The 25745-nt window shown below is 36.5% G+C and overlaps 1 protein-coding gene across 1 annotated transcript in view; it reads right to left on the bottom strand.

The window, feature by feature from the left end:
• Nucleotides 1-25745, bottom strand: part of IMPG1 (interphotoreceptor matrix proteoglycan 1) — a gene marked incomplete at both ends in the record, with an annotated part of 48227 nt that overhangs the window by 4932 nt on the left and 17550 nt on the right. The window contains 10 exons of the mRNA XM_079532649.1: nucleotides 663-882; nucleotides 1786-2354; nucleotides 13618-14155; nucleotides 14654-14730; nucleotides 16116-16369; nucleotides 17740-17760; nucleotides 19735-19793; nucleotides 21369-21515; nucleotides 23233-23321; nucleotides 24114-24181. Coding sequence (XP_079388775.1) covers nucleotides 663-882; nucleotides 1786-2354; nucleotides 13618-14155; nucleotides 14654-14730; nucleotides 16116-16369; nucleotides 17740-17760; nucleotides 19735-19793; nucleotides 21369-21515; nucleotides 23233-23321; nucleotides 24114-24181 — 2042 coding nt within the window. The remainder of the gene's footprint in view (nucleotides 1-662; nucleotides 883-1785; nucleotides 2355-13617; nucleotides 14156-14653; nucleotides 14731-16115; nucleotides 16370-17739; nucleotides 17761-19734; nucleotides 19794-21368; nucleotides 21516-23232; nucleotides 23322-24113; nucleotides 24182-25745) is intronic.

Here is a 25745-nt window from a genome sequence, read left to right as displayed (position 1 = left end):
GATGTGATTTAGAGATGGGAACTTGGTAGGTCAGGTGGATGGCTGGACTTGATGATCTTGAAGGTTTTTTCCAACCTAAATTATTTTATGACTATGTAAGGTTTTAAATCAGGAGAGATTCTGGAATCACAAATCCACAGAGAGCTATCTATTACTAAAATTTAGGACAGTGAGTATCTGTAGAATCCTAGTATTCCTAGAAATTTTCATTCTGTCCTGAAATCTATAGCCCTCTAAAGATAGATCTAATGATGTCCTAAGCAAAGATTTTCCTACATTGTAAAAATCATCAGAAATGATGTTTTACCTACTCAGATGAAAGATTTGGATGAGTCATTCTTGTGAACTGCACTTGAGCTTTTTTTATTCCTGTCTTCACCCAGCCATTGCTCTAATTTTTGTTTCCCAGTACTTGGCTCTTGATCTGAAAAGCAGTTGCTGTATGCTCAGAGACCAACACTTCCATTTAGCATTTCATTGCAGTATGGAAACTGATGTGCAGATAGCTGAATCTGCAAGATCTGTTTTTGTATTACTTCTGATCACTCACTAGTAAGCTATTCATAATATAATTATTTCCAAAAAAGTAATCCTTCTAAAGCTGTAAAATCAGGGGAAAAAAATATCTGCTAGGTTTTGGTTTAGTATATATGTTATCTTACCTGGCTCAATATCCAGGGAGTAGCTGTCAATCTCCAAATTGAGGCGTTGGGCAGCAGCGTCACAGAAGTCTTCCAAAACACAATGTACTGCTTCTGTGATATTATATGGCACTGTTCTGGCAAATTTCATTTTACTGTTGACAATCACACTTCCATTCCTGAAGTTAAGTATTTCCAGTTGCTTAAAACCTGTGAGGTTGGACTGAAGGTATGGAAGTAGCTGCAAAACAAAAGAGTGTTTTTATTTTACCTTATCATCAATGCCTAGCTACTGTAATTTCTCTTCTAGTTGCTTTTAGTTATCAAGTACACGTTACACACTTTTTCTCTGATTTTAATATCACTGCTAAACTTCACAACCAAATTCACCTTTTTATTTTTTGGTATTTTTGTGACTCTCGTGTCTTTCTTAATAATGTATTGAGTTGGACAGCAGCAATTTTCCCTGTAATGAAATGCATGGCAGCTGAGGAACTTGTTCATCTGAAAGAAAAAAATATCACCACACTCAAAAGCCAACTGTAATTATTTTCAAATATTCAATCCGGGCAGGTTAGGACATAGCATAACAGGTGTGCTACTGAGCTGACCTGTTGCCCTATTGTACCCATAAAGAAAATCCATATTTAATCACTAGCTTAGCCTCTGCTAAGCTATGATATCTTTTATAAGGCTATTTTTAAATTTGGCATAGAGATACAAGTCTTAGATGTATTCAGATTTGTTGGTGTAGTCTAAGATAAAGCCAAATAGTGACACGCAAGGCATATATCTGGAGTCTTTTGAACAAGTAAACACTTCAATAATTGAGTTCATTGGGTGTTTTTTCACACCCCGAGAATGTCCCTGGGTTGTAAATCCCTTAACAGTGCTGCTTATCAAACCGAATTGCAGCAGGGTCCGACGCTGTTAAAATACTGTGCTTTCCAGGGCTGACTGAGCCAACTGGCATAAATCAGAAATTCCTTGCCAAAACCCCTTGGTACAGCTCTCACAGAAGCTAGTAACTGTTTTTCCTGAGTTATGGAGCAATAATTAATGTAATTTAGTGATGAGGGATGTGCATTTATTTTCAAACTGTGTCTGACTATTGCATGTGTTGTTCAAGTTGCTCATCACCCACCAATTGCATGAATTGTTGTTCTAGAGCTTTGTATTCCTGCGAGCTCCGGTTGAAGAGATCATCAGAGAAGTGCATGTTGGTTACCCTCAGGCTGAAGAAAACCACAAGTTCTTTGCCTTTGGCTGCCGTTGTCATGGAGCTGGTGGTCACATACTTCAGTGTGGGAGCCTGGGTGACTTCTGCAGGCTCAGTTGTCTGTACTGAGAGGTAGCCACTGCCATGCTCTGCCTCATCCAGCACTGCTGTGCTCTTCACACCAGTGCCGTCCAACTCAGCAGCAATGTCCTGCACTCCTGTGCTGGCACGGTCAGGAAGAGCGCTGGCAGCCTCTAGCATTGAGGTGTCTGGTACTTCGGGGGACTGGTCAATGACAACAGAATGGCTGTAGAATGGGCTGGTCACTGTGGGCAGTAGAGTTTGGTCTGGTGGCAGTGCTCCTGTAAAAGTGACCTCTGGCTGCGTGGCAAACAGATCGCTTGAACCGATAAGGAAAGGCAACGTTTTGTATGTGCTGGTTGTAACCAAAATGTCATCACCTGATGATTCTAGTTCATCCATGATCTTCACTGCTGCAGAAAAACAGGGGAAAGACAAAGAGCTAGTTTAAAAAATGAGTGTAGCAAACCTCAAGCATGGAGCCAACATTGTCTTGTACTTCCACTGTAGTGTTTTTAAGAGGAAGACTTAAAGTTACCTAAACATGAAAATGTTATTTTCATCAACAAAGAAGAGCTACAGGAATGAAACACCTCATCTACTTGTTTGTGTGATGAGATTTCTGTAGGTGATGTGTTTAAGTAATAATTACACCCCGTAAGTATTTCCTGAGCAATTCCTAAATGCAGCCTTGTTTTGAAGGGATATAATTGTGCTGTCAGTTTATATTGACAGAAAGAGTGAATTACAACTTCAAATTGTCTGCTTGGATCAGTTCTATGCCAGAGTCATTCTGTTGCTTCCCTCTCTGCTAGAGGTTAAGACTATTAGTTACCAGTAATGATAAAACGTTATTAAGCAAAATGGTGAAGCAATCTCCTTTGATTTACCTAGTACAACAGCAGCAGTGAAAATAAAATCTGACCCTAAGAAATCATTTGTTGCACTCAAGAAGCCATCATCTGACCCTGATGCTAAACGTTCATGAGGTTCCCACTTAAGGCTTGGCATGGACCTCGGCTTTGTGATGGATGTACCTGAAATCCAAATGTGAAGTGTGATGAAACTCTGAAAGTGGATTTCAGTTACCTGCCTGCCATGATCTCACAGAAAATGATGGCCTCTGTCCCACAGATGTCTACTCAATAGCTATGTCCTTTTTCATCAATATACTTATGGGTGCTCCACATTATGAACTGCAAGCAGACCAGCAGGGCAATATCACTCATCAGTTGATAGGACAGTTTTCTCTAACTAATGAATTATTCCATTCTCTACTTCCTCTCAGGGGCCAATGAAGTAACTGAACAATTGTTTGCACTGGGAATAATCCTCACTAAGAAAGGTGGCAACTATTCCACAAACGACACAGGAATTGCCCACGGATAGTCTTTGTGTCTCTTTCTGCTTCTTTGCTTTCAAATGAATGAGGACAAACCTGCTGCTGTATTGCTGTTTTTCAGAAAAAATGTATATTTTCAACAAAGAAAACCTTCAGGCAAGATGGCTGCCTATTTTGTTTACACTAGTTTTTGATGTGCTCTTTCTTTACTTACGCAGATTAATGCTTTGGCCAGTGTATTTTCTTTTTTCTATAGAGCCATTATTAAAACATTGTTTCCCTTTCATTGTTCTTTCCTTTATTGATATAACATACATTTTCGTACACAGGGTGAGGCTAGCATGTTTTATTAGGAATGTATAGCCTCATTCTGCTAAGTTGGCCACATGACTGACTAGTGGTTAAATTATAGGAGTGGGTTGTGAAAGACTCTTTGGGAATCTTGAGAATACATCTTGTTGTGGCATTTATCGCACTTCTAGGGGGCATTTAAAAGTTAAGTGCATCCTCTAAGCCAGTCAGTCATCTTTTCTCTGTTTGAGACCCCAGAGAAACACTTATCTCAAATATAGATAACCATCCAAACATATGTTGGATCTTTTGATCATCTGATGCCCAATTTTCCTCTTATGTGATTTTTGTTATCTAAATCAATTCTTTCAGCTCCTCTTAGCATTACTGAAGTTCACTGATATCTTTGAGTGTTTAGAGTGATGAGAACTAAGACAGTTTTTTTTGGAAATGGAAACTTCTCATGGTGTTACAGTTCGACTCTACCAGCAGACAAGCATAGTTCTGGCACTGATGAATGTTCTGTGGACTTTACTACAGAACATCTAAATTTTGCTCAAATATCAAATGTTCTTTCTCTTAATTCTTCGTTTTTATATCTGTTGTAAGTTTTTAATATGCTCTGAATAGGAAATATATAGATTTCTACTTGTTTGTTTGTTTGTTTTGCAGGAAAATGAACTCCACCCAAATAGGCTGAGCCAGAATTTTTCAGATAAAACATTCTGGAAAACCATTACAGCAGCTGTTTCCATTTATGCAGTCACTATATCTGTAAGTAGTGCAAGTATTATTCCATTGTAAAAATATCTGTCTGATAGCACAATGTATTTTAAGGTTGTTTTTAACAAGTAATGAGTAATAATAGATGCTAATATAATAAAAGGGTGACAGCCCTCATCCTTGCAACCCTAGAGAGTATCCAAAAGAGAAGAGCAAAGTGCTGTACAGACCCAGGGTTCTGCATGCGTTCTGGACGGAGCACAAAGCACCAAATGCTACAGCACAGCTGAAGACCCCAGTGCTTCATCAGGATCTTGAGACACTTTTGTCTTGTGTTTCTTGTGTAATCAAGGATACAGACAGATTAGGTAAACAAATCCAAAACAGGCATGGTGATGTTCTCCATTTACAAAGCTCTTGCTGTTACTTGTGACGCTGATAAGGAGTGAGAGTCCCTTATTAGTTAAAGGAAACCAGAAAGTTTTCTTAGCATTAGTACTCAGGGCATTAATGCAGGATGATCTACTGATTGGATGAACCAGTGGCTCCACAGAGCAGGGAAAGCATGACTACATACACCTGAGCATATGGCTGTGATGGACTTGTTGGGTTACATTTTAGGAAGATGTAACTGCAGGAGAAATAGGTACTGAAACAGTTGTGAAACTGCAGCAAGTGTGAAGAAGTGTAACCATACATACATTGCAGATTTGGAATACATCTCTATATGAGTAATTGTCTGTACATGCACATGTGTGTGTGTGTGTGTGTGTGTGTGTGTGTATATATATATATAAAAGCTATACATAGACTATATATATCTTCTGGCATTCTCTTATTACAAATGGAGTAACTTAAAAGACCTTGAGGTCACTCCAAGTTGACTCCTGATGCGTGCATCACCAATTCTCATAGCTGCCAGTTCTTGCCTCCCAGTCACTTTCTTTCCAGCTGAGACAGTGATGGAGCACAGAGGTGATGGCAGTCCATTGCAGTGTGATAGGAAATGGGTTCACCTAAAATCCTGCTGAGCACTCACTGCAACACAGCACAAGTTGCAGGGTCTCTGACCCTTCTTTTTTTGCACTCTGTGTCATGCTACTGCTTACACAAGAGATGTATTGTAAAATGATTTGCAACTGGTTTTGCCAAGATCTTCCTTGATCTGCATGAGATTGAGATGAGATCAGTCTTAGAGAGTTAAAAATATTCTTGATAAAGATGACCCAAACATTTGGAATTCAGAAGACTCCTTTGCATTTAAAATATTGCTTTTATATATATATGCATATATACATATGCATTCATATTTTAAAATAGAACTCATAGCACACTTAAACTACTTCTTCATAGAGCAATTAGTGGTAAACCTTTACATAGTTTGCCTGTTTAAGGTGGGATTATTACAACAGAAGGACAGAAAATACACAGGCAATTATTTTATGAGAACTTTAAAAGCATGAATACTGAAGGTTCAGGTATTCTTAGTCTCAGCAGACTTCATTTCAGCACACAGTTCACTCTACAACTGTATCATTTTGGTGTAAGAAACCCACAGAGAACATGAAATAAGATGCTGAACTCAAACGTATCTCCCAGAGTAACCACATTGAAGGTTAAACAATGGCATGGAATTAAATACTACCTACAGTAATAAAAAGCTCAACTCTAACTCTCAGCCACTACTTACACCCTGTAAAGTTGTTCAATGGAATCTGTAGGCGTTTTATGTATTATATGGACAAGGCAGGGCCATACTGTACTGAAGATAGTTTTATATCTAAAATTAAACTGCTATTGGCAAAGACATGTAAACAGTAAATGAAGAGGCAATTTCTTGGGTGCACTGCTGTACTAAATCTTTGCAAGAGGAGTTCTATGTAGAAGCATTTTTCCCCAGCTGGAGGATTAAAATGCATAGGTACAACTTACTTATCAGAAAAAAAAAAAAAAAAAAAAATCAATTACCATTTCAACAACTTTGTCTAATTAGTTTGTTCTCTTACGTATTTTAAGTGAGGAAGAGCCTCCAAATTGACCGTGAATAAGGAATTGCTGTTTGCAAAAGTTCAAATTGTAATTGAAAGGTTTTCTAGCGGCTTTGCATTAATAAGTATGCCCAGAAGGTTGTACATCAGGAGAACCTGGCATTTCATTTCATTCATGAGCTTAATAAGCACTGACATTTCATGTTGGAAATGGACACATTTTACAAGTCCACTGACATGAGATTATAACGCTTTATGTGGAAATATTTGTAACCAAACTGACTGAAGAAGATAACTAACAAAGGAAAAAGTATGCAGCTAAAACAATCCGCAATCAGAGTAAAAAGTCTCCATATGGACAGCTGTGCCGATGTACATATTAGGTGGAACGGTACAGCAAGGAGCTAAATTCAAATTTACATGTTTTCTGCATATTGAAATGCCACAAATTTCCTGAATGCAGGAATGTTATATACAAATAAACAGGTAAAGGGCTGAATTTGAGTTTGAGGTCTTCCATTTTTAACTGAGGCTCAAATAAGATGAGGATTAAGAGAACAGGGGAAGAGGATAATTAACCTAACAGGTCACAGCAAATATCTTGTGGTACATAATTAATGACAAATTTTGCCTTTTTAATTTTTAGAGCTGTCATTCTATCTGTATGAAGCCTTCAGAAGCCAGGTCTGGTGTTCAGTGAAAACAGAATTCCCTTTCCTCTGTCTTCTGAACCTGTTTCTTTTACAGTGAAGATATGCAAAAATTGCCCAAGGCTGCTGTAGCTACCATTTCTTGTAAGCCATGCTGCATTAAAATTCAGCAACATTTACTAGCCTCTAAAAATAATAAAAATATATCTTAAGTAAACTAAAGACTAAACTAAACTGAGATGTCTGAACTTGTATGGTATTTGCATTAATGAATTAAAAAGAGAAACAAAAGAGAAAAAAAAAAAAAGAGAAGCAGTGAATTTGCAAATATAAATATGCTTTTACAAAGAAACAGAGTCAAATTTGAATGAAAAACTCTTGCTTAAAACCATAGCTTCAAGAGGATTAACAGTTCTTATTCCAGTTGTTGATGGCTCTAAAGTTAAATTGGAAAAAATTGAGTTGTGAGTTTTAAATAAAAAACTGTTTGACAACAACCTAAAGCTTTAGAAACCAGGAATCGTATAGAAGCAGACATCTAAATGCCACACGTACTGCTCCATGCCACTGATGTGATTTTGGAGCTCCTTAAATTGAGATCCCAAAGCTGGGAATACTATTTTTTACTTATTTTACTTTAGAATGATTAGAAACATATTCTGGAAAGTTATGCTACCTATCCTTCAGAATTAGAAGTATCCTCCAAATTCCTCTTCAATTCCTATGTTTCCCACTACTGTGCAATAAAAAAAAAAGTAGAAGAGCAAATTTTTGTAAGTCGTGGGACCTACATCAGACAAATTTATTAGTTTGCAAAATGGTAAAAAGAGCACAGACGGCGCAAGATATGTGTTCAAGTTGACCCAAGGACCTAAAAACAGAGAAGAAAAACATAAAATTAGAAAGTTTAATCTGAGATTATCTTAAAACTTTGTTATCAAATGAGTGCTTTTAGACTTGCAAAGAAAAACTAAAACACTGAATACATTTTTTTTTCATATTATGATTTGAAAAACATACAATTAATGGAATGAAGGTCACAGTGAGGACTATTTTATTCTTATGGTGCGTCTTGGATATACACAATTTGATTTTATCATAGTTTAGCTATGGAAGAAGTAAGAGAGAGATGGAAGGTATCTAACTGAGAAGATCCAGATGGTTTTATTTTAAGTATGTGTTTCAATTTTAGTGACATGGATAATGATTTTGGAGCAGATGATTTAGGGATGATTGTGCCTATTAAAAGATCACTGTGGTTGGTGCAGCACAAAATAACCAGAGCACTGTTCTTTGGGAATTTCAATGTCTACAAACAGTACGTAGTTGTTACCAGCTGCTGTGGTATACCAACCTGTACTCTCTAGGACTCTTCAGGATATCTGTAGTACTCTGAGTATTTAACTTGCATAACTAAATTGTGAATATATGATGAACAAATCTTAAGCCTGTCATATCTTAATATTCGCCTGCCAAAACTTCTGCATTCAGCCTCATCTTCAATTTACAGATAACTTTTTTGCTATTGTATACATTGTTTGAGAGAATTACACAGCTAGACCTACCTGTTCACTCCTCCGCGCATCAGGCTAAAGCAGCACCTTCATGAAAAGCATTCTTGGCACATCTGAAGTTACAAGTGAAATGGCATCAAGAGAATCTGATGAGGGAGAATGTGAAAAAACATCTGTCAGTTTAACGTCAAAGAAATCATGCAGGGAAAAACAGAAAAACATGCAAGGAAAAGAATTCTTACCTTGTATAAACAGCCATGTGAATTCCTGGCACAAAGTAGAGGTGAATTCCAGTACCCAAAATGCCTGGAGATGTTCTTGCAAGAAGTAATGGCGTTTTCATTTCCATGATAATGTTGATTATGCCAAATAGAGAGCAGTGCTAACCATAGACGGCCTACAGACAGCTGGGAATGAACCAGTGGCAGAAAGAGTCTCCAAACATCCAGAAAACTGAGTTTTTCTAGAGATTGCTACAAAATAGTAGTGAGAGAGAAGGAGTGTACGACTGAATTAACTGCTGGGCAGGAGGAGAAAACCATAGGATGCCTCAAAACAGGGCTGCATAAAATATCAGAGCAATTACTAAAAGAAACATGCAGATGTGTAGCAACCGTCTACTCATCAGTGTGGGTTTTTTTTCTCACAGGAAAAACACTGTGATACACTCTGCAGAGTCATCTTCACTGAAAGTGTTTCTTGAGGGTGATCCAGGTTGATGAGATCAAGATTTGAGAATGACAAAAAAAGCTGAAGTATTTTAGCACTAGTTTCATTTTCTCCAGTATTTCTGTAACAACATCTCTAGAAATAGTGCTTCCTCCACGATAGTCAGGACTTGTGGATTACCATTTACCTGGATTATATGAACTGTAAGTGGCTGTTGTCAAAACAATTGCAATTTAAAATTCTTCATACTGTTTAGGAATAAAAGTATTTCACTACTGTTATTGCAGACTTCATGAACACCTTTATCTGTTTTTACCTTTATTTGCATTGTTTTACCACTGGAATTTTCTTGGATTTTTAAATAACCACAAGTCTAACATGCCTCTCTGAATAATCACATTGTGTTAGGTAGACTCATGAGAAGACTGGAAAGAAAGGGATAAGAATTTAACCATAAAGAAGAAGGAGAGATTAGTTGATTCCAGAGGAAGAACTGTAGAAGACATTGAACGGGTATCTTAGTAGAAAGGAGCAGTTTTGTTTGCACTATTCATAAATATTGAAAACCCAGATTTTGAAGGTGCTAGAGCGAAGAAAATCCTTTTTATAATTATTTAAAGTTTAAATCCCATCGTCAGGCAACTTTCCAATAAGAGGACTGGACATCTGTATGAAGGTTTTTCTCTTAGTGTTACTAGGAAATCTCAAAATATAATTTGAACACATTAGGCTTACTTGAAATGTAGCTTTACATCTTCCTAATAGATCTAGGCTGCTTCAAAGGTTGCAGTAATTACTATCCTATCTGGTCAAAAAGTTTCTCTAAATTTCACTGGCCTGCCTTTTACTGTCTACGAACATCATCACCATGAGTACAGTATCACCTAATAGAAGCCTCACTTTTGCTTCTAGATTATTCTTCCCACTGCCTGCCCACACTTGACTAATCCCATCCTTCATGTCTTAAAAGCACCTCTCACTGATTTAACTCCTTCCTGCTTTTATTCTCCTTTCCCTAGATCTTGTATGGAGAACTTTGTGTGTGTGGACTTGCAGATCTTTCTGCGAGCTGTGAAATAATTTTTTTTATATTCCTTTGCACAGAGACTTCGGGTGGACACAATTAAAGTGGTTAGAGTGGATTTCAGCCACTCAGTGCTGAGGACTCTGTAGTAATGCATAGTCTTTAGCTATGCACAGGTGATAACTAGTGCAATTAAATCCATCTGCGAAACATAAAGCTGATAGAGACACAACAAAGAATAACAGACTATGCTATTACTGCAAGCCACCTCTTTCCTTCATGATAAATGTGAGTAAATTTAAAGTTTTGTTAACTTCTAATTGCCCATCATTTGTAGCCCAGGGAAATGGCTGGGAACAAATGCAGTAGAATTGCAGGCTGTCCAGCCTCATACAGAAGGGTCTAAGTAGTTGTTGCTCACCAGCAGTAGGTAAAAATTTAAAGGTTGATAAGAAATGCAACTCTCAAATGAAATAGCCAGGCACAAAGTGGCAAAAAGTCTATACCTGCCAGTCATGAATTTTAATTGCGATATTACAGTTAGTATCATCAGTACTACTGATTTTCATAAAAATTATATAATAAATTTTGTTAAGCTTCCTTATCTATTTTTCCTATAAAATAAACAATAGCCAGGAAAATAAAAGAATAGAGAGGTTGCTGCATACAGTACTGCCAAAAAGCTATAAAAAGAGAAAAAGTTTGAAAGAGTATGCACTACTTAGTCTTCTAAGAACTCAGTAAATGTTCAGTGTCTCCTGTTAATGTTGTTTTGGGTACTAGCAGATTTTAAGCAAATATAATACAGCCATGTGTAAAAAAAACAAACAAAAAAAAAAGATATATTTTTTTTCCTGCTACTCATTTGCAGAAGTGATGACGAAGTTCCTACGTGCCAATGCTTATTTTAAACAGAATTTGTGCTTAACAAGGAGGAGCAAGATGGTAGCCCTTCTTTGGGGGAAGCTTTCTTTTTTTTTTTTACAACTCTATGCAGTTTATTCTGCTTTGCAGATCGATAGGCTCCAAACCAAATGCAAAACAAATAATTTCTGAAAGCAGTGATTAAAAGGTTCTTTCCAAAAGATCAAACCAAACTCACAGGACTCACAGAAGTGTAAGTTTTAAGTGAAAAATTAAATGCTGTGTGGGCACAGACAATAATGGCTTTAGGAGGAAGCATGAGCCTTTTCCTCTCTCTCTCTTTTTTTTTTTTTTTTTTTTTCCTTCCCAATGGATTTAAAACTATATGAGAAAAACTTGTAAACAAAATCTGGATCTCTTCTAATAGCGAATTTTCTATTTGCACTATACTTCCTAAAATTTCCTGATGTTTGCCTCGTGGCATTGCTAGTCACTAAACCATGCAATGCAGTGTGTCTGAGGATGGTTTAGAAGCACAGCATCTAGCTTTGACCTGAAACCTTTATGATAGCAAAGTGAAGGGTTCTCCTGCACTGCCACTTAGGAACAGTTGAGCAAGCTCTAACCTTGGGGCGAGAGGGAGGTTTGTCTCTTCCTCCCATCCAGTGAAAAGCACTCAGGCAGTAACTGGAAAACATTGTGGTAAACAAGCTCTTCACAATTCTTGAGGGAAAATAAAAGACCTAGGATCTTCAGCGTGTGCTGCTCTGCATTTCTGGTAGGTGAAATAGTCCTAACTGCTTTTCTCCAGTCACTGGGAGATGCTAGGCTACAAGGCTTTTCAGCTATTTAGCAAAATGTAGAACACACATGCTTTATTACAATGTCCCTGATCCCATGAGTGAATAGAATGAAAGTTCATAGGTCTTCTCCCTGCTATACTGTTAGCAGCAGCATTGTAAGACTTGTCAGTACACACTGAAAATTGTTGCTTTCAACACTTTTCATCACAAACTTTCATGTCAGGAACATTTCACAGTTAATTCTTACAATAAATGTTTTTCTAATCTTTAAGTCACGCTGCTAATGATGAAGTGTTTGCTTTTCTTTCACTTCAAAACTCTTTGCGTACAAGCAAATCTTTTACTCAGTGCTGCAATAAACCTGCAACATGCAGTGACAAAGAGTTGTGCTTGCTCATGGCAGGTGATAAATCAGGTAGGGGAAAAAAGCACAAAAGAATCTTCTGCGTGTGTGAGAATATGCTTTTCCAGCAGATGGTAATTCTCTGCATTTTGTGCAACAGAACTATAATGATTAAAAAGGTAACAGCAGCTAACTCGAGCTACCAGAGAAACTACCAGGTGCAGTAACATGACTGTGTACAACGCTGGGCTCTTCCCTGCCTCAAGTGGCAGCTTTTATATTCTTCTTTCTTTAGATGCTCATCTAGGTACTTACTGCATCCAGAAAGTACAGTCCTACTGATTTTACACTAAATGGCCTTTCATGTTTCTGCTGCACAGGCCCCAGTGAATGATGCTGCCATCATGCAGCTGGGTGTTTCTGATTTCAGCAGTGCAATCGCTGCCTCTTTGTCTTACAGGCTGATGCTGGGCAGGAGGGATAAAGGAGCGCCTTTGCAATTTCTGGGCATGCAGAATTGGTAAGAGCAGGCTTGGGAACAGGAGAGGGAGCAGACTGGTGAAGCTAGAGTGCAGTGGCAGCAGTTGTAGCTCAGATTGCTTTGCAGTGAAGGCTGCTGCTACACCACGGTACCATGAAGTGTCTCTCTTGTTTTTCCAAGCCATGATGATGGTGGAGACTTTGGGATTACTGATATTCTGTGGCTCTAGAGAAAATTCTAATATACCTATGTCCTTGACCTGATGGTGTCTTTTAACTCATTTCATCTGCAGGGTCATCACTTTCCCATAGTTGTGGGAAACATGGCTAACATATATTTTTCATTTTAAGGGTTGGATTATGCAGACTTTTCTCCATCCAGTTATAAGCATACATACATTTTCTGATTCATTGTCTGTTTTTTCCTCATACCTCTGAATGCCATTAAAAACCCCTACAGAATGGAAAAGACTGAATAAACACATGGAAAAGAGTAATTTTTAAGAAGTATTTTCTTCAGATCTGCAGAAATGTAGTCTTTTTTGATACACAGTACTCCTTGCTTGGAATATATTATTTCATTATATTCTTGTATCTATCATCCAGGTCTGCCTAGTGAAACCATAGTAATTTACCTTCTGTGTTTTAAATGCTGTAATAGTTCTTGTTTGTGTTAGCTGGGATTGACTTTATTTTTATTTTTTTTTTCCAATATGTTTTTTTTGCTCTGTCAGTTTGAAATTCTACCACAAATCCTGCCTTATTTTCTTATGCTTCAGCATTTGTGGTTTATTTTTTGCTTGTTTCATGTTTGTTTCAGAAATGCAAAGTATGATTTTTCTCTTTGATGGCACAGAAATATTTGTGTCACAACTGAAAGTGTTAAAAGAAAGTTAAAAGAATATTTCCTGTAGCTACATGTGACTGTATGTTTAATAACAATTTTCTCCTACTCCTTCTTGTGGAAAGGTCTATTGCATCTTACCTTGTCCAGAGAGACTGTCTCTATCAGCTTCCTTGAAAGGTGGTTCTGTTACTCCAAGCAGTTCTTTCTTCATCTCAGCTTCAGTGTGCTCATCTGTGGCTTGCAGGAAAGTAGGTAGGGTAAAACTACCTGTGGTATAAACTGCCAATGTGATAACCTGCTCTGTTGGAGACTCATTGTCATCGGTGATTAAGTCCTTGCTCTCTGACTCGTCTGCTGGAGGAGGCAGGTAGGAATCCTCTGGCTTTGGAGGACTGTCTGTGCTAACCAGAGCACTGAAAGGCACTGTGAATCTTTGGTAATCAGTAGTGATGTCTTCTGTGTCTGGAGATTTGTCGTGAGGTGGTTCTCTGGAGGGTTTGGTAGGGAATGCGGGTTCAGATGTAATAAAATTACTATCAAAGTCTTCAGGTCCACCAATCTCTCTGCTTAGATCAGAGATTCCAGTTGTAAATTCATCAACAAAGAAGCCTCTGGTTTGGTCCACCGTTGCTGGGCTGGGATAAACCAGTGGGAGTTCTGCGCTTATGGTGTCATCCTAAGAAAGAATTTCAGAGGGAAGCAGATTTTAAAGGTAGTTTTCATTATTGTTTAACTTTCACTGCTAAAATAGCCAATAATCTTTAGTCACGGGAATCTAGTTCAGCATGAAGTCATGGGATACACCAAAGGTCTGACACATGCATGTGATCCCAACCGCATTGCCTGGTATTTTAAATGCAGTCAAAGAAAGATGACGTTTTCTCTCCCTGTCAATTGTTCTCCTCTCTCTGAGATGCACTACTGAACTGGTGAGCAGTTGTTTATTTTTAATTAAAACTGGAAAATGCACTCAAGTAGTAATATTCACCTGTGAATGAAACCGTATCTCTTCTTGCACTGTATCACCACAGCACTCATTGTTATAGCATATGTAAAAGGCAGATACATATTTTTGCAAAAGAGCATTTTACTGTATATTTACAAGCACTTTCTTGGTGCTTAATGTCATTTCTCATGAAGAAATAGATAAATAAAAGGGGTGGAATTAACTCACCAAATCAGGGCCTGCCAGAGGAATGGTGACCATGCCTTGGATGTCATTATCAAAATCACTTGGCGGTCGAATAGGTTCTGGGGAAAAAAAAGAAAACAATATTTCAGCAATAGCACACTGAAAACTCTTCTAAAACAGAGGAAAAATGTATTAAAACTATTCTCCATAAAAAATAATGGTTTTTAAAAGTCCATGTTAAGAACACAGAGGCATACATTTCAAATTACACTGGTATTTATGAAGAAAGCAGGAGATTTATATACAGTATTTTGTATTCTTTGTTTAGTATGAATGGGATAGGGCTGCAGAGAACTGAACTGGGCATAGCTGGATGAATGATTAAAATCAGCTGAACCACTCAGTTACACTCACATGGGTTACGATGATTCATCACACTGTGCTGTTCATTAAGCCCAAATTGCTTTCAGTTTTACCAGGAGTCCACACCATTGCCACTCAGTGTTTTGGCTTTAGCACTGCTTTAACCCTCTCAGAGGAGCTCTTCGAGCACACATACATGCATGTTGCTTTTCTAAAACTGTTTATTAAACATAACTAGAGGAAAAAATTGATTAAAAATAAACACTATTTAAGTGTTCTATATCCATGAAAATTTGGATTGGCATCTTTATATTAAAATACATTTTAATATTATGGAAAATATTAATTCATCTACATATTTTTTTTAGAGGGAAGAAAATTCTGTTGCCTGTAAATGAAACAGTATAGCTATGAGATTGTGTTTTAATGTCATTTTGACAAGCATACGTATGAGGAACACTGTAATGTTATTTCCCTGATTTTAACTCACCTCCCCAATGCTAGGGCTTTTCTAGCTTTGAAAAAATTGCTGATGGACTGTAAGGGGGTATTCATTAGCTGTAGTACTATACTAGATGCAGCCCTTCAACTAGGGCTATTCTCACCCATCTTTATTAGTACTCTAAATTTGTATTCCCCTTTCTTTAAATCTTAAACTTGTATTCACCTTTGCCCTTTAAGGTGTCTGTCCCTCTCTGTTTCTCCATCAGGAGGTTATGGGGCTTGCTTGCAATAGAAGTTTAGCTGTTAGAATGCTAAATTCAGGTTAGAGAAATGCCTTACTTTATATCTTATTAAAGAAAGGTGTTTGTCCACACTGGGAATTCAGAATGAGTTAGTGAATATTCCGGCTATTTTACTTTTTCTTCTCTGGTTTGCCGTAGCGTGCAAAATATTCAGATTTTATAAACAAATGGAAACAGACCTGCAAATATGATTGGAAGTCCGACTATTTAAACACAGAGGTGTATTTTGTTACAAACTTTGATCTGTGCATCCTTTAACTATTTTGCAACCCTTAGGAGACGTAGGTACATCATATGAAAATGACCTTGAACAAAGCTAAGGACACTGTACTGAAATTGCATAAATTTGCAAGGCAAGGTTCAGACTTGTGCCCAGTATTGGCCTGCCTACTGACCGTCAGTAAACCGAAGTGTCCCAAGGTCCACTGGTAGGGACCTGTCTTCATGGAGTGCTGTAGCAACCAGCTGCTGAAGGTCCGTTACTGTGAGTTTGGTTGCTGATATTTCCCTCTCTTCCTTTGCAGAGAGTGGTGCTTTTTCATTTTCAACCTTATTTGATCCAATAGTTGAGATGTCATCTGCAGTGCTTTTGATTTCTGAGCCATCTCTCTCAAAGTTTACCATGTATCTCGCTATAGTGCTGCTTGACCTGCAAAGGGAAGATGCAAAAGCGTCCAGTGCAGCAAAATCAGTTACTGCCTGAAGGCTGATCTTACAAAGAAGCAAAATAAAAAAGTTCATGCAACCACAACATATTCTCTACTGTAAAAATAACACAAATATGTTGCTTTCTAATGACACTGCAGTCTTCAAATTACTTTTACCATGCCTAAATCTTTTCTCCTTCTGTTCATACTTTTAAATTAAACTTCATATATTGAATGAAATTATAAAAATATTCTAACATAATCCAGTTTAAGATGACTACTCAGAAACCTGTGGAGCTTTTAATATTGCTTGACACAGTTCATTTTTGATCTTAACAATCATAAATGCATGCTGGCAGTTACAAGAAGCAATAATCACCTACTAATCATACAGAAACGTACCAAAAGGAATTTAAAAGTTCATAAAACCACAGGTAAGAAAACATCCTATCAGATCTGGGGCTTTTTCTTTCTTTCTTTCTTATTTATTTATTTATTTTTTAATGAAACAAGTCAGGAAAGCTAGCTTATTTGGCAAGAAAGTAATATTTCACAATGGGAAACAGCCTTTCAAAATTCAAATGAGCATGCATTGCTTCTTACTTGCTTAACAGAAGACTTGAATCTTCCAAATTATTGATACATCACCTTTCACAAATTGTAAATTCACATAATTAACATGAAAAAGAACGAGTAAAACATTGTTTTCTATAATATCAAATATTTGGAAAGAAAGGAAGTACGCCTTATCTAGTATATGCTATGTATTTTTGTTTATGTGATGTTGCAAGAATCTGGGAAAAGAAGTAGAAAACTCTTCCATTTAAACTAGGAGTAAAAGAGAAATTCTAGGATCTGCCAAAAATATTATTCCCCAGCAGCACTTCTAAGCCAAAAAAAGCACCCATAGTTGTATTACAAGTCCATATTTCCCTGTATTTTATTAATCTAGTAACTGGTCTCTTTGCCACTCTATTTGCCATGACAACACAGGTAACTAAGAAAATCCTGCATACTTACTGAAGATAACATTTGTATGGAAACACACAGATGATCAAAACTGAAAATTTAATAGGCAGTTTTTTTTTTTTTTAAAGTTTATGACTGATAAAGATGTTTTATCATCTGAATGTAAATTTTCCTATGTCATGCGATTTCCTTTCCTTGAGAGACATCCTGACAAGCTTGATTGTATGAACCTTGCAGATGAAAATGAAAGCTGTCCCTGCTGCTTTATGTCACAAATTCTGTACTTGGACAGAACACAAATCAATTCACTTGGTCACAACAAGATAAATGCTATTTATTGATTTGTCTTAATTTCTTAGACTATGAAATGAACAAACTTCATTATGAATTAGAGGCAAATTACCCATCTTTCTCCTTCTTCTGCCTTCATTTCATCGCAGAAAAAAAAGAGTACCATAGAGGATTGCAAAAGAAAAAGAAACAAAGAGTTATATATACTGGTAAATCAATCAGTTGTACATCAAAAATATCTGCTGACAATTTATCTTCTATGCATTACCTATGATTTTTATTTCTGTGTGAAAATGACAGCCTGTTCTCCATCATTGCTCTTTTTTCCTTCAGAGTAGTGCAAATCATCATGTTTGAGTGGAAAAATAGGAATTTTACTTTACCTTGACAGTCTGAAATATTTGAAATAGCTTTCCTATTTTTCACTACCAATGGTGCAATTTGAGCATTGCTGATCATTTCTTTACAATGGCAATGAACACCTTTGACAGTAGAAGCAACTGTTACTGTGCACATTATACCTTCTCTCATCCTAGTCACAGGGGTAATGATCTATTAATCACTTTGAAGGAGATGCCTATGTTGACGTTCTTGTCGTTATCTCCCTTGATGAATTCTCTGGCACATCACTAATGCTATCTTTTCGTATTGCCTTGTGGAAAATGCTGTGAATAAATGTGGTGATACGGTCAAAGGAGAATGGATGCTCCGTTCAAGGCCAGATTGGATGGGGCCCTGAGCAGCCTGGTCTAGTATTAAATCGGGAGGCTGGTGGCCCTGTATGTGGCAGGGGGTTTGGAGCTTTGTGATCCTTGAGGTCCGTTCCAACCCTGGTGATTCTGTGATTCTGTGGACAGCAACATACCTAAGGCCTGTTTTTGTAGACCTAGCTAAGTCAATCACTAATTGATGGGCAGCTCTGGTCATTCACATTGATGAATATACCTGCTTATCAGCTACAGAAAGCTAAGAATGCGATACTAAGCAGAAGTAGATTACACATCTCTTTGAGTCTCAACTGAGATTACTTGTAAGTTGTATCTGTAAGATGCTATTGCAGATATTTACTTGTTATGCAGTAGCCAGCTTTTTCTTTTCTTACTTTAATTATCAAAATGATATGCAAGTCATTTTCACTTTTGTTTGCTCTTTTCTCTCCTATTTACAAGCAATTTTATAAGCAAAAATCTAGGAATCATAGAATCATAGAGTGGCCTGTGTTGAAAAGGACCATAATTATAATCCAGCTTCAGTCCCCCCCCCGCCATGCACAGGGTCACCAGCTACTAGAACAGGATGCCCATAGCCAGTCTGGAAAAAGAATGCTTTTCTAAAATTTCATTTTGATACAAATGTTTTTCATTATGTATTACAAGTTGAATGTTCCTAATGCTGTGCCATAAGACCACAAATTTCTGTCTCTTCCTTCTCTTTTAATTTCCATTTTATGTTATTTACTGCTGTTAGCAATTTGGTTTTCCCTTGACTCTTTATATAATGTATTTTTGTCTATTGAAGCACAATTGAAGTTTTTGAAAGGAACTGTATTTCTCTATTGGAAAAAAACTAACACAGCAGCTTGTATCAGAAGTAAACATGGAAAGAAGCTAAAACTAATAGAACTGGCAAGACAGAACAGGAATCTAATCAAAGGAATTTTTTGACATACCTGGCAGAAACCTATTTGAAAATTTTGTCTGTGAACCTGTGTCCTCATGCAACTTTCTCTTTCCAAAGAAGCTTCACTTTGATCGTGAAGAGCACAAGACCCACATACAAAGTGTAGCCATCTAAATTATCCTGCCTTTAACTCTCCTTGTCATTTAAGAAAGTCTTTAATGGATAATTTCAGAGCATTTATTTTACTTCACCTACAGTAGGATTTCTCAGATAATTGAAGTTACTTCTTAATAATTTGAAAGCTTGTAATCTCACTTGGGATGTATTTGCACTTCTCTCCATATTGTTGCTTTATTGCTCCCAGAGAACTATTTTCTATTTATCGAAACACATATTCCACTATGAATAAGTCTCTCCATGTGAAGAAAAGAAGGGAGAGTAGAATCCTAGTAGCCAATAGAAAAATGAACCCCATTTTCTTACTTACTTAAATCCCAATACGTGGATTTCTTTAAATCCTGGAAGTTTCTCAAATATTTTTTGCATCTATAGAAAAACATAAACTCATTAATTCAGTGTAACTCTTACTGCTAAAAAGCAAAGCCACAGGTTGTATACCTAGACTATATTTTTCATGTTTCAGAGAGGGCTTTAGGAAACAACTTTAAGTGCCCTTTTTGTGCAATTGTCATTGCTCAACTGTAACAAAATCTTTGCTGTCTGCTTTACCTGTTAATAGGCAAAAGAAGTTCAAAATAAATGTTATCTCTGTATACATTTTTTCAGATTAGAATAAATTTTTCTCAGCATCTCAGTAATCAACAGTATTTTGAGCTATAGCTAACTGATAAATGCAGATTTGTCTTTTCCTGTTGTAGTTGAGCCAAATTAACTATTTTATGTACATCTTTTTTGGAAGAGAAGAGGGATTCTTTTTAAAAACACAGTTCCTTTCTGATTCAATTTCTGGTCATGCTATGGTACAGGCAGCACATCATCTAGGCATTTCTTCTGCTAGTAAGGAAAGGAATGGAGGTAACTACTTGATCTAACAGTAAAAATGATGTAGAAATAGTAATTATGTAAATAAGAATGTCTCCTTTGTGAAATTCTTTGGAGAAAAGTGTGTCAGCTATGTTTCATGCTACTGGACTACAAATCATTATCTTGTCAACATTTCATGTCAAGAACAGCTATGGACATTACAAAGAGATCAGATAAAATTTCACAACAACAGAAAATAGCTTACAAATCAAGAAATATTTTATTTTTCCCTCCTGTATCCACTTCCTCATATTCTACTTATTCTATTATATATGAATACTTTAAAATTAATTAAATGTAAGTCATATTGCTGACTTGCACCATTGTGCAGCACGTGTAATAAACAAAGTATGCAGGCAGTTCTGTTTGAGGATAATACTGGAGAATCCAGTTTTTTATTGTTCTGCAAACATGTTCTTTGTTTTTCTACACATATCCGAAACTGAACAAGGATAGTGAAATATTTTGTACTGAGGAGCACTCACGAAACTGATGAGAAAGCTCATTTAATTTTACTAAGAAGAGCTTTTGGGAACATCATCATTAATTGCTATCTCTAAAAATGATAGTTGAACATTACATTATCATTATTAATTATATGAAGACACTGCAGATGTTCCAGTTCTTACAGAAATTATGGTAATGAACAACAAAAATGACTGAAAGTCCTTTGAAAAATAGTTCAGAACACAGTAGCTAATTACTTTTAACATTTATATTACATTTTTCATTACGTTTATTGCAGAAATTAAATTATGATAAAGTAATATTGTCCATGAATTCCTGATTAATCCCAAATGATATTCCTAAAGTTACAGATGGAACAACATTCTTCTCATCAGTTATGAGGTTTCGCTGATGACCAAGATGATTGCTTGTTAGTTTGGCAGCTAGACAGATGGCCTAAACAATGGGAAGAGATGGTAATATCTGAAGGGAAACTGAAGGTCTTGAGAATATTGTCTCCTTTAAATGAGAATGGCTTACTCTAGTCTTTTTTCATGGTGGAAGTAGCTTCATGATATGAATCTATACAAGGTATAAAACCAAGATTCAGTGTTCACTAAGCCTCCTTACCTGTAGTTGAAATTTGGCAGCTAATTGTTGATACTGTGGGGAGTTGGGATCGCTAAGTTCAGCTGTGTATTCCTGATCAGTGAGAGTGACACTGAATTCTACCATTTGTTCTGCAGGAAGTTCTGGGACTGTATTTGTTCCTAGCTCCTAAAAGAGGAGAGGAAAAAAAAAAAAAAGAGAAATAAAGGCGAGTGATCGTTTTCCCCCTACATTTCAACATTTATAGATAGATGAGTTCCTTTTTAAACCCATACCCCAAAAAGCTTTCTGAACCAGACCCTACAAATGGTGACAGTTCACAGCCACTTGATTTTATTCTTCTGTCTTTGCAAATTAGTTTTTATTACTGTGACTTGAGAGCTACCTTTTACATTCTCTTGTATTCATAGAAGAAAATGAAGCAAATCAAACCATTTTTTTGCAGTTATCAATTCTTGCTTCCAATGTCATTAAAGTGGTATGGCTTGCCACTTTGGAGGATGGTTCTTGACCGCAGGAAAATGAACAAGTAAATGATAAAACCTGTTGGTATCCTACCTTCAGAATGCATTGGTTAATAATAGAAAAACTGCGAATGTGTCTTTTACAGTTTCATGTTCAGACACTCGTATTTGTTTTCCCAATGATAAAGTAGAATTGGCTCTACCCATGTTACACATTTCCTCTGCAGATGAATTTACAGCTATTAAAAGTACTCTTATTTTATTTATTAATTCCCAGTACTGTTAATAGTTTTGCTCTCTGCTTAGTAATTTTTCCCTTCCGTAACATTACTTTCCAAAAGCTGGCAGTGGCTTGTGGAACGCACCCACTGTGGGTGCATTCAGAAAGATTTCCTAACTCATCCTAAACATAGTATAATTTTGCTAATTTCGAGGTTGAGAGAGATGTCTCAAATTTTTTTTCTCCAAAAGAGTGGTCAGATGCTGGAACTAGCTGCTCAGGGAGGTGGCTGAGTCACTGTCCTCGGAGATGTTCAAGAAATCTATAATGTTGTACTAAGGGATGTGATTTAGTGGGAAAATGTTGGTGATAAGTGAATGATTGGACGATGATGGAGAAGATTGGAGATGATCTTGGAGATCTTTTCCAATCTTCGTGATTCTGTGATTCAAAGTATTGGAGCACAAGTGCCTATTGAAGTGATACAGAGATGTCACTCTGGAAACTTTACTGCACTGACTGCATATACGTGGCTTATTTATACTTATTAATAAGTTATATTCTGTAGTCTTTTAACATTTTTTAATATTTGAATTTGCTCTAGGATAATTCTACTCTTAGCCATGCTTTTTATACCTTGTGTTAAAATAACAATAAGAGCAAGATGATGATTGTGGTGAAGCTGGTCCAAAAGAACAGAAAACATATCAGCCTGAATCCCATGCAGGGATGGGATTTCCATTTCTGCTGTAGGATGGGCTGGCATAAGGCTACTGAAGACATCTGGACCATATGTACGCCTGTGTTTTGGTAGTTTTCTTAGTAGTAATAAGTAGTAGAGGAATCATATAACTGCAATGTTTTCTCATTGGAAAGAATATTTTCTGCCCCAGTTAATTCTCCATACTTAATTCTTCTAAGCCACTACTTGGGATGCCTCAGTTTTGAAGGAAAATATATTTTTCACTCTATATAAAGATATGGCTCATCTGTTAAAGATTATTCTACAATATAAACACAAGATCAAGGCAAACTTAATTTCTATAAATATATTGCTGCCTTGTGACTTTTTTAGCCAGCACTTAGCATTTAAAACGCTTCCCCCTTTTTTTCTGTCCCTCTTTTTCTGCTAGCTCAGTTCAAAAAGAAAAGGTGAATGAAAAGGCTGAATAGAAAAACAGGCTGAGAGTCTTCATCTCACCTTCACAGGAGTCTTGGTCTCGTTGACAATCTCATTGAGCAGTGTTCTGTTAGGTACCAGTGTGTAAGAAAGGGATACGCTGGGGGGACCTGGCAGGGTTCCAAATAAAATCATATGAGAATGGTTTGTGCATTAAGATGGACAAATCTTCCCCTTTCTCTATTGGTCATCTTGCTTTGAGATCTTTGTCTGCGTTATGGTGATTTTCCTTTCTGATTAATTTAAAGTAACAAGAAGTTTTGGCAGTTTTCCATTTGGAGGCAAAACTACCATGCTAGAATTTACAATCAATGATTCTGTCCTATTCAACCTTCCTATAAATGTGTGCAGGATGTTTCCTCCTTGAGCCAAATGCTCATATTTTTACACATTTTTATAATTACATATATTTCTATCATTTTAAAGAATTCTGGTATGCAGCAGTGTTGGTATGTCTAAATTAAGCAATTACTCAATGTAATGTCTTGGCTTCACTGTGACTTTCTGTCAGAAATAATATTAATTTTCTTCTGTTTGATTATTTTGGCCAAAAAAAAATGCAGCAGCGAATGCTCTAAATGATACTTTAAAACTGAAGAAAAATATGCTTCATTCACTATACATGAAACTAGCAAAATATAGTTTATAAGATGCATTTAAAGACATTGAAAATGAATATATGAAAATAAATATATGATAAAAAATGCTACATTTGAATAGCAGACACGCTGTAGAAGAAACAAGAACTGCTTATTACATACTATTTTGCTAAGCTGCTTTTGTTGTACTTGACTGAACTTGCTGTGCTTCTACAGCATTTGTTCAGTTACAGCCTACTAAGATCACTGGTTTTAGCAATTCTATTTGATGGACAGGTACAGAGCAAGCAGATTTGACTTTACCTGTAGAAACAGAAGGAATGTCTTCCAGCTTTTTGCCACCTGTTTTGTCTGTGGTTATTTCATCTTTCCTATCAATCAGATAGAAATGAATGATTTAATTATCAGCATGCTTACAAGCAAATGTGAAGGTGTTACAAAATGTAGAAATGACATCTGTGTTAGATGTAGTTAAATTAATGAAGTTATTTGCAGTGAAATATTTGATGATGTGGTTAAACAGGGATGCTTTATATTCAGCAGTTTATAGAAATGCTTGCCTACTTTCCTCTTCTTCTATCTCATATTTGCTCTTTCAATGAACAAAAGTACTGATCAGATTATATTTCTCCTCCCAGTCCTGTGAGTCTGCTCACGAGCTTTCATAGTGATATTTTCCTGAGCAGTCAGAAAGAAGGATCACACAGGTGAATACAGTGCTGATTCTTCTCTAAGTCACTGAATAGTTGACCACTGGCAGAAGAGTGAACAAGACATTGTGAATTATCTAAACAAACAGATTATTCCCTTTGCTATATCTCATACTATCAGGATAGTTTTGTGAGTTCTCTGGCCTTAAAATATTTGAGTGAATGAAAATACCATGTTTTCAAGGACATTTCATGATTTGCTATGAGAAGAAGATGGGAGGACCTTTTGTTCTGCTATTAGCCTACACTAGAATATCATCAAACTACTACTAACTAATATAGTTTCAAATCAGATTCCTAGGTTAAGATTATTATAATTGTAAAAATATTTAGATTTGGATGTGGATATAATATCTGTCAGTTAATGTCTCCCATGATCCCTGGGGTAGATGGCTGAAAACTCAAGTATATGATGAGTATGGATTTTCTACCTTGCAGGATTGTTTTTTGTAGTCAGCAAAGTAGTATGTATGCTCACATACAACAGGTACACTTTATTGTAGATGCATTAAAGATTTCTGCTGTTAAGGCTGTAGAATAGTTTCTACTCTTAAACAATATTTGTTATTTTGTACCTTTTAGAAACAGTTTCATAGATAAGAATGTTTTAAGTCACTCGCTGAGATTTTTCTTTCATGTAAGCTGAGGTGAAGAATTTAATTTGTTTTGGGTTGTAAGTAGAGTGGGAAAAAAATATAAAAAGAGCATGAAAGTGAAAAGCCCCATCATGGAAACTGACAATGATAAATAGAATTCCTTAACATTTGTATAGAAATGGCTATCATTAAAGTAGAATATACAAGTGGAATGTATGTGAAAACTGGAAATGGAATGGAAAAAACTACGGCTCTGCAAATGTGTGGTATGACATTAACTGCGGCAGCAAGAAGCTTGTAGAATAGACAGAAAAGATGGCAGGGCTGCATTTTGACACAGGACCAGCCTAGGTGTTGAATAGCATAAATAAAACAGCATGGACAGCTCTGAATTTACCACATTCTCTGGTAATCCTGTATGGTGAGAAATAAATTTTATGTTGTTTTCATAATGTCAAATAACTTGAGACTTATCTCTCTATGTGATATCTTACAGAAATACAGAACTTCTCCCCAAACTACCTAATAGTAAAAATGAAGTTCAACAATGCATAATCACAGCTACCTGCTTTTCCAGCTAAAATCTGAGTAATTTCATAGATTTTACCTCATCTTCTGAATTGTGCCTG

This window comes from Tetrao urogallus, assembly GCF_951394365.1.
Source record: "Tetrao urogallus genome assembly, chromosome: 2".
Classification (NCBI taxonomy): Eukaryota; Metazoa; Chordata; class Aves; order Galliformes; family Phasianidae; genus Tetrao; species Tetrao urogallus.
The sequence above is the reverse complement of the archived record's forward strand: the minus strand, read 5'-3'. Positions and strand labels throughout refer to the sequence as shown.